Below are 20,730 nucleotides of genomic sequence, written 5' to 3'. Positions count from 1 at the left end.
ACGGACAAAGAAAAAGCCTTCTGGAGGATAGCTGTATGGTCAGATGAGACAAAGATTGAGTTGTTTGGCCACAATGACCATCATGTACAGAGGGACACTGTACCAGCTGGTGGTGGTGGGAGGATCATCATGCTCTGGGGCTGTTTTGCTGCCAGCGGAACTGGTTCATTGCACAAAATGGATGGAATAATGAAGAAGGAGGACTATCTTAGAATTCTTCAGCATAAATCATCAGAAACTTGAACATGACTTGAGAGTTATAACAGGACAATGAACCCAAACACGCATCAGAGCTGGTTGTGGAGGATAAAGCAAGCTAACGCTAAGCTTAAAACAAGTCCTGACTTCAACTCTATTGAAAATATATGGACCGTGCTTATAAGTCGAGTCCATGCCAAGAAAAAAAAACAAAATTAATTGAGCTCTACCAATTCTACCATGAAGAGTCGTGAAATATCCAACCAGAATTCTGCCAGAAGCTTGTTCATGGTAAACAAAAATGTTTGGTCAAGGTGAATCTTGCGAAGAGACATTTTACCCAAATATTAGTATGCATATTTTTGACCCTGTGTTGATTTCAAAAAACCCCAAGAAAATTAAAACGTGCACCAAATTCTAGGTTTTTTTTTTCAAATTAAAGATGTATGCTGTGCAATCATTCTGCCACATAAAAAGAATAGTTCAAAGAAATTACTGAAAGCCCAGATATTGCCATGACATTCATATCCAAGATGACATTCATGTCACTGCATGTAAACTTCTGACCACAACTGTACATATACTATACATGCATACACCGATCAGCTATAGCATGATGACCACTGACAGGTGAATTGAATTATATTAATTGTGTTATTATAAATTGCACTTGCCAAGGGGTGGGATATATTAGGCAGCAAGAGAACAGTCAGTTTTTGAAGTTGATGTGTTGGAAGCAGGAAAAATGATCAAGCGTAAGGATCTGAGTGACTTTGACAAGGACCAAATTGTGATGGCTAGATGACTGGGTCTGAGCATATCCAAAATAGTACATCTTGTGGGGTGTTCCCAGTATGCAGTGGTTAGTATCAGCCAAAAGTGGTCCAAGGATCCAAAGGACAACTGGTGAACCAGTGACAGGATCATGGGTCCTTGATTTGCTCCTTGATTCGCATGGGACACCAAGGCTAGCCCAAATAGTCCAATCCCAAAGAAGAGCTGTCAAGGGGTGGGATATATTAGTCAGCAAGAGAACAGTCAGTTCTTGAAGTTGATGTATCAGAAGCAGGAAAAATGGGCAAGTGTAAGTATCTAAGCATCCGATCTGAGATCCAATCCCACAGAAGAGCTCCTGAAGCACAAACTTCTGAAAAAGTTACTAAAACAGAAAGGTGTCAGTGTTAACTTTTTCAGCAGTTTGTGCTACGAGAGCTCTTCTGTGGGATTGGACCATATGGGCTAGCCTTCATGTCCCATGCGAATCAATGAGCCTTCAACACCCATGACCCTGTCACCAGTTCACTGGTTGTCCTTTGGATCTTTGGACCACTTTTGGTAGGTACTAACCACTGCATACTGGGAACACCCCACAAGATGTGCCATTTGGGAGATGCTCAGACCCAGTCATCTTGCCATCACAATTTGGCCCTTGTCTAAATTTCTCAGATCCTTACACTTGCCCATTTTTCCTGTTTCCAGCACATCAACTTTGAGAACTGACTGTTCTCTTTCTTGCTGCCTAATATATCCCACCCCTTGACAGGTGCCACTGTAATGAGATAATCGATGTAATTCACTTCACCTGTCAGTGGGCATAATGTTATATCTGATTAGTGTATATTTCATGAGTATACTATAGGATAAGATGAAACTATGGTTAGGAGGATTTTCAGAGCCTAATCTAGGGTGCGTAATACGCGATAATACGCGTTTTTTATCTGTCTGTCGCACATCCACTTTTTGGGCATGAGAGTGATATCGCGTATCTATTCATTTTGTCGCGCATTTATAAGTAGAGAGCGTGTAGTCGCGTTTTACTGAATCTTGTGCGTATCAATTTGTCAGCACCAGCTAGCAAGCACTGCGGTAAATATAGCGTTGTTTACACACCAATCGGAAAGGACCGAAGTATTCCGAATGGTTTATTTAGCAGTAAAACAGTTTTGTGAACTATTATATCATTGGTCACTGAACCGGAAGACAGTGTATCTCAACCAATCGTGTGAAGTGTTTTAAAAATACCCAAAAGCACATGGCATATCGTTCGGTCTCATCCAAACATAACAATGTCAAAACGCGTGGTCACGTTGAAAGACCTTTGGACGAAAAAAGAAAACAAAACGAAGACACAGAAGTGAGTATTATGTTATTAATCATATTCAAATAGTAAAGGTGCTTAGTTGATATACAAGACATATATGTTTGTGTACAAATATGATCTTAGAGTAATTATATGACAGTGTGAAGACATACTAAGTCATTTGATTCTGACTGATAATGGTTTTTGAAGTTTGAATTTGATATTATTTTCCTAATGCCAATATACAATTAGTTTGATAATGTTTGGTATTATGGAAGTTTTATTTAAAAATATTATGAAATATATTTAATCTGTTCTTGTGTAATTGTAGGTACTGTAAGATTGTAAATGATAGAGATTAATGTACTTTTTAGGAAGTCTGAATTTTGAGATTATCTCCAGTCATTTATGTCAAAATCTAGTTTAAACATAGGTAGATCGTTTAATGTTTTTCACTTTCATGAAAGGTGGTCTGAACAAAACAAATATGATAGCATTTTTAAAGATTTGATAGTGATTTTATTTTATTCAGAAAGTCAGATTTTTCATCTTATTATTAATTAATAGTGGCAAGATTACATGGATTTTAGCCCCGCCTAGCAGTATTGGCACCCCTTAACTTTTGTAATATCTCCAGAAATAAATGGAAATGGACACAATTTGCAATACCAAGATCTTTTAATTGAAGGTCCAAAGGAACTGAAAAGTTGTTTTCGTTCAAAATAGGCATTTTAATTTCTAAGACAACAAAAAACAGAAATACAGCAGGTGCAGGAATATTGGCACCCCTCCTTAGTATTTGGTTGCACACCCTTTGGCAGCGATGACGGCCTCCAAACGTTTCCTGTAGCCATCAATGAGCTTCTTGCATTTGTCTTGTGGTATTTTCTCCTACTCTTCCTTCGCTATGCGCTCTAGGTCTTGGATATTTGAAGGATTCCTTCTGCCAATGGCAGATTTCAACTCCCCCCAAAGATTCTCAATTGGATTGAGGTCAGGACTCATTGCTGGCCATTTCAAAACAGTCCATTTTTTCTTTTCTAACCATTTTTGTGTGCTTTTAGATGTGTGTTTGGGGTCTTTGTCCTGCTGGAGTGCCCAAGATCTTCGCCTCAAACCGAGCTTTCTTACACTGGGCAGGACATTTTGCTCCAAAATCTGTTGATAATCTTCAGATTTCATAATACCTATGACACGGGTAAGGCCTCCAGTCCCAGATGCAGCAAAGCAGCCCCACAGCATTATTGATCCTCCACCATGCTTGACTGTTGGTAGGGTGTTCTTTTCTTTAAATGCTTCATTGCAGCGCCTGTAAACATACTGCCTGTGAGAATTCCCAAAAAGCTCTACTTTTGTCTCATCTGTCCACAGGACATTTTCCCAGAAGGACTGTGGCTTGTCCAGGTTCTCTTTCGCAAACTCCAGACGCTCCTTTTTGTGTCTTTTTTTCAATAATGGGGTCTTCCTTGGCCTCTGCCCATGTAGCCCTGCTGTGTTGAGTGTGCGTCTTATGGTGCTTCTTGAAACAGTTACCCCAGACTGTTCCAGGTGGGCCTGCAGGTCCGTAGATGTTAGCTGAGGTGATTCTGCCACCAATCGCACCAACCTTCGATGACTTCTATCATTGATTTTTCTCTTACCCCCACGCCCAGGGAGGTTCTTGACAGTTCCATGCTTCAAATTTTTCTTAATAACATTACGCACTGTTGACACAGGGATACCAAGCTCTTTGGAGATGGCTTTATATCCTTTGGAGCTCTTGTGTTTGTCAACAACTGCATTTCTTGTTTCTTCAGACAGCTCTTTTGTCTTCACCATTGTGAAAAAGGGACTGAGTGAAACAGTTGGTTTTTCAAAACACAAATCTCATCATTCATTGGCCATTTCTTGTCACATGGGCACAGACAGGTCTTCACAGGTGATTTCCATTTGTAATTTACCATAGGTGAGTCAAATTAGGTTTAGTTCTAACAGCAAAGGGTGCCAATACTAGTGATACAGCAAGATTTGCCTTTTTCATTTTTTTCACTCTGATTGTTTATTTTTTTTTATTTTGTTGATACTTTGCTCTTTTATATTAACCACGAGCTATCTGTAGAAAAATTCTGCATCACTACATCACTTTTGTTCAGGAGATGCTTAACTTTAAGTACATAAACTTCAAGGGTGCCAATACTACTAGGCGGCACTGTAACTATATCAAATGATGTAATATTAACTTAGTCATATTTGAAATGCAACATTATACTACTGGTGGTCAAATTGGTAAAAATAGGCTAGTCACATGATTTATAGTAAAACAGTAACCTAGTCATATAACAGAAAACTAGTCATATTTGTAAGGTTTTGCAGTATATAATTCTTCATATAGTTTTTGATCTAAAATCTTTACATTTTTAAAGTTCAGATCTGATCATAATGTTTGTGCAATACTATAAACTGTGGATAAGTGTTTGCTGATATGGTTTTCATATCACTGTATTAAAGGATATGTATAGTGCCATAATTATGATATTATATAGATTAATATCTGATATGAATGTTTTTTACATGTATTTAGTTGTATTAATAAAACTGTTCTGTTTATAGACTTACTCTTGAAAATATCTACCAATGTATTACTTATTTTTCTGTCCCCACTACTGGAACAAATGAGGGATATTTTTACCCATGTTAATATTTTCTGTCCCCTGTTTCTACAACTAGTGAGGGATCTGTCCCCTATTTTCAAATTCCTAGATTAGGCTCTGATTTTTCACTTTACAACATCAGATCTAATTCTATTCTCTTCAATCCTGCACTGTTTTATTTTCCAAGGTGCAGTCCTTAGCCCGTTCCATAGATGAGGCCTTGAGCAGCTGGACTTCTGTACACGATGGAGAAGGGGTGGGGACTTCAGTGACCACACACCCCAGGCCAGTCACAGAGGGGCTGCTGATGGACCCTACCACTCTTAAGGAGGCCACGCAGAACTCCTGTGTGGAAAACATTCCTCGGAGCGCCAGCAAGCTCATGATGGCCTTCAGAGACGTTACAGTGCAAATCGACAACCACAACTTTCACCTGTCCTCCTCTGTGCTCGAGTCTGTTTCCCTGGGCAACGGCATCTCCAAGGAAACTGCCACAGAGCCTCAAGCAGGGGTGCAGAGTGGGGGCGGGGGTCAATCAGAATCATCTACTTCGGCTGAATCTGAGTTCCCAGCCCCGCCCCCTAGTGAAGAGATAGCGCTGGATCAGCAGCCAGCTGGTGATGAAGCAGAATCTGCCCAGTCGGCCTGGGAGAAGCCGCTGATTAATCAGAGTGTGTCAGAGAATAGCTCTGAACCAATCAGCAGCAGCAGCACGTCCACCTCGGCATGCGAAAACATGATCATGTCCTTACCGCGCACACACTGCCCAGATACGCACTGTGGGACGCTCTCCACAGACGTAGCACGCAAGCGTCTGTACCGCATCGGACTCAACCTGTTCAACATGTGAGTACCAGACACGTTAATTATGATTATTTAAGTCTGGTTTTGACGTTTTACATTTTGTAATAAAAATCTACATTCTACAAACTACATTTTCAACCATGTCTCTATAATCACACATTTGTAAAGTCATAAAGTGTCCTTTTTTTGTCTCAGATAGCTTTAAGGAGTCCATCTAAATTCCCCCTAAATCTAAACTTTATTATTCTATCCACATTCACTGGATATGAGCAATTGTGCGCTCTGACTGGCTACACTGCTACTAGGGTATCAGCTCATACACGGTGAGTAGAGAAAAACAAAATGGCGGCGCGTGTTACTGAACCAACCGAGGACGAAATAAAAACTCTACTCGAACCCCCCCCAAAAAAAATACAAAAAAAAGCAACAAAATATGGAATGAAAGTATTTGATGGTAAGAATGTATCCTTTTTTTATTTTTCAAGAATTATTACTATAGCTTTTTTTCACAAATTGCTCCTGTCGTTTCGCCGGTTTGTTTACATTCTAAGCAGAAATGATTTTGTCGGACGTTTTTAATAAAGTTTTTATCTATCGAATTTGCAAAAAAATTAAAATAATGCTCTGTTTCTCAAAATCCAGTGAATGTGGACAGAATAAAAGTTATTCCACTCAATCTCATCGTACATGGATTACAGCCGACTCGGTGCTATGCGTCTCGTCAGCTATCGGCTCATGTTCGACTCGATTTTGTGGAATAACTGTTAAATAGATGTTACAGCCAGAATGAGACTGAATACTCATCACAGTGATCTATCTGCTGCAGCTTTTATTCTAACAGCTAACTACACTAGTAGCACTCAAATAGTTTGCATGGTCAAGTCATGTTATGATAATTATAGCTAACATATGAGAGATTAGGAATAATCCTAACGTCGTTAGCATTAGTACAACCCCGATTCCAAAAAAGTTGGGACAAAGTACAAATTGTAAATAAAAACGGAATGCAATAATTTACAAATCTCAAAAACTGATATTGTATTCACAATAGAACATAGACAACATATCAAATGTCGAAAGTGAGACATTTTGAAATTTCATGCCAAATATTGGCTCATTTGAAATTTCATGACAGCAACACATCTCAAAAAAGTCGGGACAGGGGCAATAAGAGGCTGGAAAAGTTAAAGGTACAAAAAAGGAACAGCTGGAGGACCAAATTGCAACTCATTAGGTCAATTGGCAATAGGTCATTAACATGACTGGGTATAAAAAGAGCATCTTGGAGTGGCAGCGGCTCTCAGAAGTAAAGATGGGAAGAGGATCACCAATCCCCCTAATTCTGCACCGACAAATAGTGGAGCAATATCAGAAAGGAGTTCGACAGTGTAAAATTGCAAAGAGTTTGAACATATCATCATCTGTGTACCATACTGTGATACAGTACGTCAGCAGGCTCTCGATGGATGAGCGGTAGAAGGTCAGCAGCAGGTTGGAGTTTAGGTTGCGCTTCCTGAGGACTCTCAGGAAGTGTAGCTGCTGCTGAGCCTTCTTAATGACTGCTGTAATGTTTTCTGACCAGGAGATGTCGGCGGAGATGAGGACACTGAGAAACCGGAAGGTGTGGACCCTCTCCACATACTCGTTGTTGATGTAAAGGGGGGCTAGGTCGGTGCTGTGCTTCCTGAAGTCAACAATGAGCTCTTTGGTTTTCTTGGTGTTCAGAGCGAGGTTATTCTCTGAACACCAGGCTGCCAACTTCAGGACCTCCTCTCTGTAGGCTGCCTCATCTCCCTTTGAGATGAGTCTGACCACTGTGGTGTCGTCAGCAAACTTGACGATGAGGTTGTTGTTTTTGTGGGTCGAACTACAGTCGTGGGTGTAGAGGCAGTACAGGAGGGGGCTCAGCACACAGCCCTGTGGAAAGCCGGTGCTCAACGTGCGGGTGGGGTCCAAGTCTTACAGTCTGGGGCCGGTTGGTAAGAAAGTCCTTTATCCAGGCACATGTGAGAGGGGGGAGGAGGGAGGCCGAGAGTGTCCAGTTTACTGATGAGGATGTCTGGGATTATTGTGTTGAAAGCTGAACTGTAATCCACAAAGAGTATGCAGACATAGCTCTGCTGCTGCTCCGGGTGGTTCAGCACAGAGTGTAGAGCTACGGCGATGGCGTCCTCTGTGGATCTGTTCGCACGATATGCGAACTGGTAGGGGTCGAAGTCTGGGGGGAGGTGGTCCTTGATGTGCTGAAGAACTAGTCTCTTGAAGCACTTCATGATTACCGGAGTGAGGGCCACAGGACGGTAATCATTCAGGCTGGCGACGGGAGACTTCTTCGGCACTGGGATTATTGTTGCTGATTTTAGGCAGGGTGGGATGACTGCCTGAGCCAGGGAGAGGTTAAAGATCCTGGTGAAGGTAGGGGCGAGCTGGCGAGCGCACGCTCTGAGCACCTTACCAGGTACTCCATCTGGGCCGGCAGCTTTCTTGGGGTTCACTGCCAGGAGCACCTGTCTGACATCGTGCTCCTGTACAGTGAATGGAGTGGTGTAGGAACTGTGTGGTGGTGGGGGCAGGGCTGGAGCAGATGAGTGCTGCTGAGATGTTTCAAAGCGAGCAAAGAAGCAATTTAGCTCCTCTGCCAGCGGCGCACTCCAGTCTCCTGTTGACGCATCACAGTCTCTGAAGTTCGTGATGTCTTGTATGCCCCGCCACACCTCCCATGTGTTGTTGCTAGACAGGTGGGACTCTATATGCAGCCTATGGTCCACCTTGGCTTTTTTAATTCCTCTTTTCAGGTCAGCTCGAGCGGCTCTGTACAGAGCTCTGTCACCTGACCTGAAGGCAGCGTCACGAGCCCTGAGGAGTGAGCAGACCTGGCTGGTCATCCAGGGTTTCTGGTTTGGGAAAACCCGGATGTTTTTATCCACCGTCACATTCCCGATGCAGAACTTGATATAGTCCAGTACCATTCCTGTGAATGTCTCCAGCTCCTGGTGTTCAAATAAGTCCCAATCTGTCCATTTAAAGCAGTCCTGTAGTTTGGAGAGTGCGTTGTCAGGCCAGGTTGTGATAGTCCTTGTGGTGGGCCTGGCTCTGCGTCTGAGGGGGGTGTAGGCTGGGGAGAGCAGGAGGGAAAGATGGTCTGACTGGCCGAGGTGGGGGAGGGGTATGGCTCTGTACACATGCTTGATGTTGGAGTAAACATGATCTAGAGTTGTTCTCCCCTCTAGTAGAACACTTAACATGTTGGTAAAACTTCAGCAGTACAGGCTTCAAGTTGGCCTTATTAAAGTCTCCTGCAATTATGTGAACACCGTCAGGGTGGGCCCGCAGCTGTTTGTTTACGGTGTTCAGCAAGAGAGAGAGCGCTGTGTTAACACTGGCATCGGGTGGAATATACACAGCTGTGACAATCACCACAGATAGCTCTCTCGGTAGAAAAAAAGGCCGGCATCTTACAGACATGTACTCGAGGTCTGGAGAACAGTGTCTGTCTATAATTGTTCCGTTGTTACACGAATTATCATGCACGTAAATACAGAGCCCCCCTCCTCTGCTCTTACCGGAGTTCTCAGTCCTGTCCCAGCGGAGCAGAGTGCGACCTGCTAGCTGCAAGCTAGCATCGGGTATTTCCAGATGAAGCCAGGTTTCGGTGATAATTAAAACACAGCAGTCCCGAACATAGCGATTTCCAGCGAGTTGTAATTCCAGATCATCCATTTTATGCACCAGGGATCTGGCATTGGAGAGATACAGGCTCGGTAGAGGTGGCTTGTGTGGTTGTTTTCTTAGCCTTAGCATAGCACCGGACCTGCGGCCCCGCTTCTGCTTCCTCTCCCTCCTCCATCTGCGCCACCTCCTAGACCTGACAACAATCCACGGAGAGCCCAGCGGTCTCGCTATGTCATCTGGGATGTTATACGTGTAGTGAAAGTCGCTCGAAACAGATATCTGATGTTGGTCACCAATGGCCAAAAGTGTCTGGCGGGTGTACTGGATGTTCGCAGAACCGATGGTGCACAAACAAGCAAGAAAGAAATATAAAAACAAACAAAAAAAAGAGCACTGAAAAGGATAGCCGTGAGCTGCTGCAACCACGCGCGTCACCATCTTGGAAAAAGCCAAGATGATGTTTGAGATGTGTTGTTGTCATAAAATTTAAAATCACCTAATTTTTCTCTTTAAATGATACATTTTCTCAATTTAAACATTTGATATGTCATCTATGTTCTATTCTGAATAAAATATGGAATTTTGAAACTTCCACATCATTGCATTCCGTTTTTATTTACAATTTGTACTTTGTCCCAACTTTTTTGGAATCGGGGTTGTACCTTCCATGAAGCGCTATCTAGTAGGCTGCAAATTTTATTTATTTATTTTTTACTCGTGATAGGGTACAGTTGCTGAGTTGCGTCCGACATCACATCCGCCTCATTAAGCTATGGTCACACTACACCTCGCAATGCTTTGCGATGGACTATTGATGAAAATGAGGCATTTTGGTGGCGATTTTCACGTGAGCTAAAAGTTGTGGTCACACAGTAGGTGAACACTTGACTTTCACGCCATTGCGCGCTTGAGCCGGGCGCAGCTCGAGCGGCAGCATGCACTCACAGAGCACGTTGTGCACGCGCTCAGGACCCTGTCGTTATGGGAAACACCTGATACTGATTTGAGCTCAATCAGCACGCACAGATACGGAAGCCGTTTTCACAGAGGCTTTGCAAAGTATTATCATTATCATTGTCACGTTTGTTTCTAGCCATGTTTATAACGCTGTTTAAATATTCTGCTTTCGGTTTTGCTTTTGTAAATATCACGCCTGCTAATAAACACTCTTCCTGCATTTAGATCCATCTACCTTGTAGTGTCCTGATCCCCAAATCTTTAACCCAGCCATATAAAACACTGTACGCCTCCATGATCTTCCAGGTTTTCCTCTGTGTGTCCGTGAACGATGTCTGCAGCACCAGGTAGTTTGAGATGTCGGAGAACTCAACGGATGGATAATTTTCCAATTCCTAGGAAAAATCCTTCTTTGTTAACGTGTAAGGATCTAATCCCATTGAGTGGTTTCTATATCCACTTCTTTTGAGTGTACTTCTTGGTTTTAATAACTTGCTTGTTTGCTGTACACAAACATGGCAATAAGTTCTTGTGTTAATCAACCAAACTCCACTTTTGGATCATTAATCCCTTTTGACTGAGAATGCCCTGCATGCATGGTTTTATGTTGGCTTCTGTCACATCCATACAGTTTTAAATACAATACTTATAATTAAAAACAGTTTGTTTTTATTGTATTTATTTAATTCCTGGGCTCCCATCTGTAACAGGGACTGATGATGCATTGCATGAATACACTTTACAATAGATTATTAGATTCTAATAGAATAGATGAGGCAAAATAATTGGGGATCTTTTTTAATGGGCCCCGACTCGTTACAAGTATGAATAGATGGGCCTCAAAGCAGAGAAGGTTGAGAACCCCTGCCTTAGAGGGTACTGCACCAGTGACATGCCATTGTACCCCTAAATGTACAATAATGTACTTTGTTTTCTGAGAGTGTAACTGGATAAAATTTTCAACAATAATTACACAGGACAAAAGTTCTGCATTGTGACAAAATAAAAACAATGCTAATATTAATAAATGAAATTACATTATGAGGTGAATGGAGATTCTGTCCTCTTCAGTTAAACAAAGGCAAAAATCATTGCATTATGTTTTACATTATAGCAGCTATAAACACACAGTTCTCTCAGCAAACTCTCTTTTATTTTTTTCTCTAGAAGTTATAGCTTTACCTCCGATGGTTACAAAGCACTGGCGCTGGAGACTCCTGTGAAAAAATACAAAATTTAATCAGTCAATCTCCTCACAGAAAACATCATATCAACAATTACACACATTAATTAAACATGATAATGTATTAGATCAAGCACATTAATATAAACCAGAAGGGCACTCGGTAGAGTGGATACCACCACCAAGCTACATATCATCAACATCATCTCATCTCATTATCTCTAGCCGCTTTATCCTTCTACAGGGTCACAGGCAAGCTGGAGCCTATCCCAGCTGACTACGGGCGAAAGGCGGGGTACACCCTGGACAAGTCTCCAGGTCATCACAGGGCTGACACATAGAAACAGACAACCATTCACACTCACATTCACACCTACGCTCAATTTAGAGTCACCAGTTAACCTAACCTGCATGTCTTTGGACTGTGGGGGAAACCGGAGCACCCAGAGGAAACCCACGCGGACACGGGGAGAACATGCAAACTCTGCACAGAAAGGCCCTTGCCGGCCACGGGGCTCGAACCCAGACCTTCTTGCTGTGAGGCGACAGCACTAACCACTACACCACCGTGCCGCCCACATCAAAATCAAATCATTCAAATTAGTGTTGTAGTCGAGTCACTAAACCTCAAGCCCGAGTCCAGTCTCGAGTCCCCAGTATTCAAGTCCGGGTCAAGTCCAAGGGATTAAAGAAAATTTCGAGTCAAGCCCGAGTTGAGTCCACTATTGATCCGAGTCGAGTCCAAGAACAAGACTCCAACCGCACCATTTGACAGTGGCTGTTGCTGCCATTATGCGAAATCATCTCTGCTACTGTGTTGGATTAACGTTCCTGCTCGACTGCCCCATTTTAGTTACAGTAATAGGCTACAGATAAAAAGCTTGTTCATCGCTCAGCAAGCCCCGCCCGCTATGAACAGGGCAAATAACATGAGAGAGGGTTAACACTAGCTAGTTCATCGCTCAGCAAACAAACCCCGCTATCAACAGAGCAATGAACATACCCATAGTGTGTCACTTACTTCTGTGAGTGTAGTCTTGCCAAATGATGATTGAAGTTTGAGGTTGTCCCTGTCGTCTCCTCGATAGTTCTTCTACATATGGAACACACAGCAGTGCATTTTTTCCCACTGTACGAGAAGTCTGTATAAGCAAGTCCAAGTCTGAGTCATCAGTGCTCAAGTCAAAGTCAAGTCATGAGTCCTTAAAATTAGGGCATGAGTCGGACTTGAGTCCGAGCCCTGGACTTGAGTACTACAAGCCTGACTCAAACCTATGATAATACTAAAGCTGTCCACCAAACTTCACCCAAATCCATTCACTACTTTTTGAGTTACATTAGGAAAAGACAAAATGTCCTGGATCCACATACATATCTGGATTTGCATCAAAATCTAATCAATTGTTCCTTGGCCCATGGCCAGGGCCGGATTAACATGGCCAGGGGCCCCTAGGCTACAAGTTGCTGTAGGCCCCCCCCGGCCAACACCATCTTATCCCATCTACCTGTAAAGGACTGTCTATTTTCTACATTTTAAAGTTTTTTTTTTCATTATTAAACTTTGTACAGCTGGGCCAGCAAAAACAGAACACCAAAAACTATAAGGTTTAGATTGACAACAACTTATCACAACTTATGCAACTGTCAATTGAATGTGCCTGTAGGCGTTTTAGGCAACTGAACCTCTCAAGTACACGATGAAGAGGCTATAATGAAAGGCAATAAAGACAAAGTAAACAAACTAATGATCAACAACCAGTATCATTCTTAAAAGTTTGTCCTCCTAGCTTTTCTTGTAGAAAAGTCATCAATTAGACTTGAAAAATCCAATGTACGCAGAATGTCACTTTCAAGAGACATTAGAGACAGGTGATTCAATCTGCATTGGCCCATGGTGGACCTCAGTCTACTTTTAACCAATGGGACGGGGTCTGAAAGGGATGGTCCTTCACCCTCACCAGAGCTAGTAGTACTACTGGCTGCAGCTGCAGCTAACATAACGTTTGCTACGGTAGTGTCATGATGACTTGCACTTGCCAGTTGGGTTTCATTAGGTTTAAAAAATTCTGTTAGTTTTGGTATATTGCTCAATAGAGCTTTGTCACGTTGGGCTTTTTGCCGTTGCGCCTTGCGCTTTTGAGCACTGCTCTCGTATTTTCCGTCACACATGTTCACTGTTCAACTGTGGAGTGACGTCATGCGTGACGTCTAACGTTTATATATGGAAGGCGGATTTGCCTCACCCAATCAGCATCCGTTTATTTAAATATTCATTTTGAGCCAATGAATATGAAGGGTTTTTTTTCTTTTGACCAATTGGGGGCCCCCCCTGCGAGGCGGGGGGCGTGAGGGCCCCTAGGCTGAAGCCATATGAAGCCTGTGTGGTGATCCGGGCATGCCCATGGCCCACCTTTCCTCCAAATTTCATCAAAATCTGTTCACTACTTTTTGAGTTACATTGGGAAAAGACAAACAAACAGAGGTGAAAACAACCTCCGGAGGTAGTAAACCTGTGATTAGGAGCCGCACTACTGTCAGTACAAATGTAATAGCAAATCCAACAAAAACTAACACTGGATGTTGTGCAGTCATATGGGCAGGAACGACTAACAAATGACTACATTATATGTCTTTTTTTTTTTCAAAAGCAAAACAATGTGAAAATCAACATCTGTTTGCTTCGCGCATCTCTTGAGCCTCCCACTCAGAACATTTGTTTTTCAAAACAAGAGCGTCCTGCGTGCTCTGATCACATCTCTCTTCTCATTACTCATGACATTAATATGTAGATACACCCTGGTACACACTCACTCATTCACTCACACACACACAAACCGACACGTAGACATTGTATTGACACACCAGCACATCTTTGCACTCCTTTTAATATGGTTGTTGTGAGCATCTTTTTGGGTGCCATGGTAACCAGGTGAGCTCTTCAGTCAAGGAGTCAACAGGTGGTGATATTAAAGTGTTCCCTGGAGTGAAAGTCAAGACCTTGTGTTAAAGCCATTGATTAAAAGAAAGAAGCTGGAGTTTTAGAGAACATGGAGAGTTTCTAAGATTGGATCGATGGGTGGGGTACGTACTTCTCTGCCAGTATTGACAGCGCCGCATGCATCGTTAACTAGTTGTAGACTAGTCAACTTGTCAACTAATAGCCTCGTCGCTGCAGTTAAAAACGTTTGGGTTGGCGCAGTGAAAAAACAGTGAGGCAGATGATAAAGAAAATTGGATAAAAGTACTTCACTGGAGTGAAAATATTGCTGGAAAATGTTTTTTGTTGTTGTTTAACAGTCTGCGAAGACTTTGATATCACTTGTACATGTAAAGGTGTGTACAAGTCTGGGTTTTTTCCTCAATTTTCTCCCATTTTTGTCTTGCCAAATCCCACCAACAAGTACAACCCCGATTCCAAAAAAGTTGGGACAAAGTACAAATTGTAAATAAAAATGGAATGCAATGATGTGGAAGTTTCAAAATTCCATATTTTATTCAGAATAGAACATTGATGACATATCAAATGTTTAAACTGAGAAAATGTATCATTTAAAGAGAAAAATTAGGTGATTTTAAATTTCATGACAACAACACATCTCAAAAAAGTTGGGACAAGGCCATGTTTACCACTGTGAGACATCCCCTTTTCTCTTTACAACAGTCTGTAAATGTCTGGGGACTGAGGAGACAAGTTGCTCAAGTTTAGGGATAGGAATGTTAACCCATTCTTGTCTAAGTGCCCTGTCACACTACGACGTTCTCACCAGCGTTCGAGTAACGTGTTGCGAAACGCAGAGGAACGTCGAGAACGTTAGAAAAAAGTTACAAGAAAGTTAGACGAGCGTCGGCAAACGTTGGGGAATGTCGAGGGACGTCGGCGAACGCTGAGGGTGAAAAATAGTTTTGGGTGTGCACAAAAATTCAGGACGTTCTATCAAAACGCTACTTACACGTTAGAGGAACGTTACACGAAAGTTTGCGGGCGTTACTCGAACGTTACTCGAAAGTCAGGACGTTCCCTGGACGCTAGGCGGACGCCGGCCCATCAGGGTCGAGTGTCCAGCGCGTGCCTAGCGCTTGGGTAACGCTTGCCTAACGCCTGTGTAACGTCCATCGAACGTCTGTCCAGCGTGTCGCCAACGTTTTTCAGCGTTCGTCAGCGTTCGCCGAGCGTTCTTAACGCTCATGTAACGCTCTTTCAACATCTTTCTAACGTCTGTCAGCGTTCTGAATTTTTCCAGCGTCTGTGTAACGTCCATGTAGCATCCTTGTAACGCGCCTGTAACCTACTGGTAGCGTTCAGGAGCATTTGGCAGGCACTTGCCAGAAATATATTTAAAAGGGGCTTGCAGAGGCCACCGACAGTCCTGTTGGAACTTTCACAGAGTGAAGACTTCCGAACAATGACAGACCAAGAGAAACACCAGTATGCTGTTGCTGCTCTCATGCATCACAACAACCTCCTGCAGTTGGCATTGCACCAGGTTAAGATGTCCAAGGCAGAGGCAAAGAAGAAAAGGAAGAGGAGAGGGAGAAAGAGCTGGGTGAGACCCTGGATAGGAAGGCGACCACAGTTTGGTGTTTATGACAAGCTGATGGCTGAACTCCGAGCTGAAGACCAAGCCTCCTTCCACAACTTCCTGCGCATGCCAGCAGTGATGTTTGATGAGCTGAGACAGAGAGTTGGTCCCAGGATCACCAAGAAGGACACTCGCTTTAGACCGGCCCTCGACCCTGGTATGAAGCTGGCCCTGACTTTGCGACACCTTGCCTCTGGTGACAGCTATGCTTCACAGAAGTTTGCCTGGAGAGTACCTCACAACACACAGTCACTGGTGGTCAGAGAGGTTTGCCATGCCATACTGGACGAGTACCTGGATGAGATGCTGACCTGCCCCAGTACGCCAGAAGAGTGGAAGGAAGTTGCTGACAGATTCTATCAGAGGTGGAACTTCCCCCATGTCCTGGGAGCACTAGATGGCAAGCATGTGGCCATTAGGTGTCCTGCAGAGAGTGGCTCCTTGTATTACAACTACAAGGGGTTCTATTCCATCGTGTTGCTGGCCCTTGTGGATTCTGACTACAAGTTCCTGTGGGCAGATCTTGGAGGCCTGGGATCAGCATCCGATGCCCAGATCTACAACTCCAGTGAGCTGAAACATGGAGCTGAAGAAGACCTGCTTGGGTTTCCACAGCCTATACCTCTCCCACAAGACACTACAGATGTTCCATACTTCTTCATTGGAGATGACGCCTTTGCCCTGAGAGCCTACATGATGAAGCCCTACAGTCTCCGTGGTCTATCACAGGAGGAGCGCATTTTCAACTACAGACTGTCGAGAGCCAGGAGGGTCGTGGAGAACGCCTTTGGGATCCTTGCCAACAGGTTCCAGGTGATTCTTGGCACTATGCAGCACAAGCCAGAGACTGTGAAGCTGATAGTGAAGACCTGCTTGGTCCTTCACAACTTGATGAGGGTCAGATATCCAACACTGCAGAACCAACAGCTGGACCAGCCAGAAGGTCCAGAAGAAGACTTTGTGCCTGGTGCCTGGAGAGATGGCTTCAATATGGAAGACACACAGGTTGTTGCAGGCCCCAACACTGCGACCAAAGAAGCCAAGAAGCAGAGGAACCTCATCAAGCACTGGGTCAACTCCTCAGCTGGGGCACTGGACTGGCAGGACAGGATGGTGTAGACCTGGACCCTAGTGTTGCAATGCAGAATGGACTTAATATAGACTATACTTTTTGGTAGAAACTGAAATATTGTATGTGTAACTTAATTACAATGACTTATTTGTCGATAACAGTAATAATAAAAGTAATTGTGTGTGTCATTTCGAAGTAATTATTTTTACTGATCGCCCTACTTTTTTAGCCAATCTGTTCTAGGCATGATCTCTTTTTCAATTATTTATTTTACTGAGTTCCCGGTCGACCCCTTTTCACGTAACCAAACGTATAAAACAGTATTAATAAATGTCATAGTTTTATTTTGTATTGTTTTATTCTTTTTAATTTTTTTAACTTTATTTTTTTTTGGGGGGATTTTGTATTTTTTTATTATATTTTTTATTTTATTTTAGATTTTACTTTTTTTTTTTATTTTAAAATAAAAAGTAAACTCAAAAATAAAATAAAAAATAACATAAAATAAAATAAAACAGATAAACTAAACGAAAAATATAAAATAAAACAGATAAACTAAACGAACAATATAAAATAAAACAGATAAACTAAACGAAAAATATAAAATAAAACAGATAAACTAAACGAAAAATATAAAATAAAACAGATAAACTAAACGAAAAATATAAAATAAAACAGATACAATAAACGAAAAATATAAAATAAAACAGATAAACTAAACGAAAAATATAAAATAAAACAGATACAATAAACGAAAAATATAAAATAAAACAGATACAATAAACGAAAAATATAAAACAAAACAGATAAACTAAACGAAAAATATAAAATAAAACAGATACAATAAACGAAAAATATAAAATAAAACAGATACAATAAACGAAAAATATAAAACAAAACAGATAAACTAAACGAAAAATATAAAATAAAACATATATTTTACTTTTTATTTTATTTTTTATTTTATCTTTTATTTTATATTTTATTGTATATTTTTTATTTTACCTTTTATTTTTTATTTTATCTTTTATTTTATTTTATAATCTTTTTTTACTTATTTTATTTTTTATTTTTTTTCCATTATTTTTTTGGGGGGGAAAATATTAAAAACAAGAAATTGAAAGTTTCACGCAAGAACCAGGCAAAGTTCAAACTATGTACAACATTTATTTACAGATTCCTAAACAAAAAGTTCTACGAGTCAGTCTCTGGGTCCACTGGTGGCTGTGGAGTGTTGAGCGTGTCAGTCAGAGAGGTAGCCGTGGACGGGGTGGCAACTGGACCTGGACTGTCCAGGGTGCTGAATAAGTCGCTGACACTGGCTGCTGTAGACACTCCGGTGGGGAACACGGTAACGTCCGTGGCGGCACAAGTGACAACCAGGGCTGGAGAGCTGCTGCCTTGGTTGCTCTGGTCCATGGTGTGTCTGGCAGAGCTGATGGCCGTAGAGACGGAGGCATGGGTGGTGGCTGGTGCTGTCAGCGTGTGGAAGACGGGAGAGTTCCTACTCTGTGGCTGGAAGAACCTCTGTGGCTGGTAGTAGGAGTGAGGCTGCTGGAAGGACGAGTGAGGCTGCTGGAAGGACGAGTGAGGCTGCTGGAAGGACGAGTGAGGCTGCTGGAAGGACGAGTGAGGCTGCTGGAAGGACGAGTGAGGCTGCTGGAAGGACGAGTGAGGCTGCTGCTGGTGGTATCTGGCCATCCACTCCCTGGTCTGTGACTGCCAAGGAGTGCCAGTGGGCGGGTTGTCATGCCACTGGCTAGGGTCCGGCTGAAACATGTCGCTCTGGGCTTGCCTGGTGGTTGTGATGCCAGGAGGGGGGGCCGACCGACATGTAGCTGAGAAGGTCGGCAGGTCCTCCTCTTCCTCTTCACTGTCTTCATCCATCAGCCGCGTGAGGATCATGTTGATACTGGCCCTGGCCTTCTTGAACTTCCGGCTCGACATTGTGAGAAGGCTGTCCCTCACGTAGTTCGCAAAGGTTGACTCAGGGGTCACTGCTGGAGGCTGGAACAAACCCCTGAGTATAGCCTCTGACTCCTTGACCTTCTCCTGCAGGGTAGCCAACACGTCATCCTCAGTGGTGGTATCCTCATCCTGTCCAGATCGTCCGGGCCTCTTGGAACTGCTGCTGCTGGAGGCTGCTGTGGCAGGTGTGGAAGATCTGGAAGGTATGGCAGCACACTCCGTGATAGAAGGTCCAGAGACCGGTAAATCCTCCTGGACAGTTGCTGCAGCTGAGGCTCTGCTGGGTAGGATGGGCTTGGCTGGCTCCGGTCTGTGTCGCACTACCTCCTGCAGGAACCTGAAGTTGTTGAGCACCCACTCGTCCCTCTCTGTTCTTCTTGGGGCACCGTCACCGCTCTTGTGTTTCAGGAGTCTGGTGTTCTTATCCCGCAGTGACCGGAACCAGCCCTTCAAGTGCTTCACCGTCTTCTGCATCTTCTCTGCCTGGGCCTCCCACAACTTCTCCTTGTTGGTGATCTTGTGGTAAGCCTGGAGCTTAGAGTCCCACAATGTCCGGTTCTCTTGTAACCACTCGACCATGATGGCCTCATCAGATTCAGAGAGGCTGTAATTTATCCTGTCACTCTTCTTCCTCTTGCCTCTGTCCTGTGAGGAGGCTGCTGACAAGCTTCTGGAGGAGGAGGAGGAGCAGCTAGACCCTGGAGACCCTGGAGAGGCTGGAGATGGCGACTGGGACCTGGAGGGGGTGACTGTTGCCCTCTTGTTCTTCGGCTGCTTCTGCTGCTGGCTGCCTGCTGGCTGGCTGTCAGCCTCGCTTTCAACAGGAGGGGGATGGACCTCTGCAGTGATGGAAACAACCTCCTGGCTGGGAGAGGATGCTGCTCGTCGGCCCCTGCTGCTGCCCCGACCTCTGCTGCTGGCCCTCTTGCTCTTGGGAGGCATACTTCTTTTCTTTTTCTTTCGTTCGTTCTTCTTTTCGTTTTGCGATGTTGACTGCGCGGTGGTTGAAATGGAAGTGATGCACTCTGGCCAAAAGCCCCCCCTTTTATACTGCGCGTCCAGCTGCAGGTTGGCGAAACGTCACAGGAACGTCACACAAACGCTCCACGCGTTACTCGAACGCTACAGGAACGCTAGGCAGACGCTGTGGAAACGTCGAGAACGTCAGCTAGACGCTGGACAAACGTCGAGAACGTTACCTGGACGCAAGGCAGACGCTACCCAAACGCTATGATAACGCTATCAAAGCGCTGTGGACGCTATGAGAACGCTAGGTTTTGCTGCTATTTTGGACCACAAACGTCGCCTGACACTGAGGGAACGTTGGCTGAGCGTTACCCAAGCGTTACAAGAACGTTACAACATCGTTGACCTAGAAACTTAATTTGAAGAACGTCGACGTTCCCCGGCGTTTCGCAAATTTTTAAAAACGCAACCAAACGTCGAACAAAATGCTATAGTGTGACAGGGCCCTAATGTAGGATTCTAGTTGCTCAACTGTCTTAGGTCTTTTTTGTCATATCTTCCGTTTTATGATGCGGCAAATGTTTTCTATGGGTGAAAGATCTGGACTGCAGGCTGGCCAG

The 20,730-nt window shown here is 43.4% G+C and overlaps 1 protein-coding gene across 1 annotated transcript in view; it reads left to right on the top strand.

Moving 5' to 3' along the window:
- Window positions 1-20,730, top strand: part of iqsec3b (IQ motif and Sec7 domain ArfGEF 3b) — a 127,155-nt gene that overhangs the window by 65,423 nt on the left and 41,002 nt on the right. Inside the window, exon 5 of the mRNA XM_060923264.1 lies at window positions 5,096-5,754. Coding sequence (XP_060779247.1) covers window positions 5,096-5,754 — 659 coding nt within the window. The remainder of the gene's footprint in view (window positions 1-5,095; window positions 5,755-20,730) is intronic.

Source organism: Neoarius graeffei, chromosome 6 (genome assembly GCF_027579695.1).
Source record: "Neoarius graeffei isolate fNeoGra1 chromosome 6, fNeoGra1.pri, whole genome shotgun sequence".
In the NCBI taxonomy this organism is placed as follows: domain Eukaryota; kingdom Metazoa; phylum Chordata; class Actinopteri; order Siluriformes; family Ariidae; genus Neoarius; species Neoarius graeffei.
The sequence above is the reverse complement of the archived record's forward strand: the minus strand, read 5'-3'. Positions and strand labels throughout refer to the sequence as shown.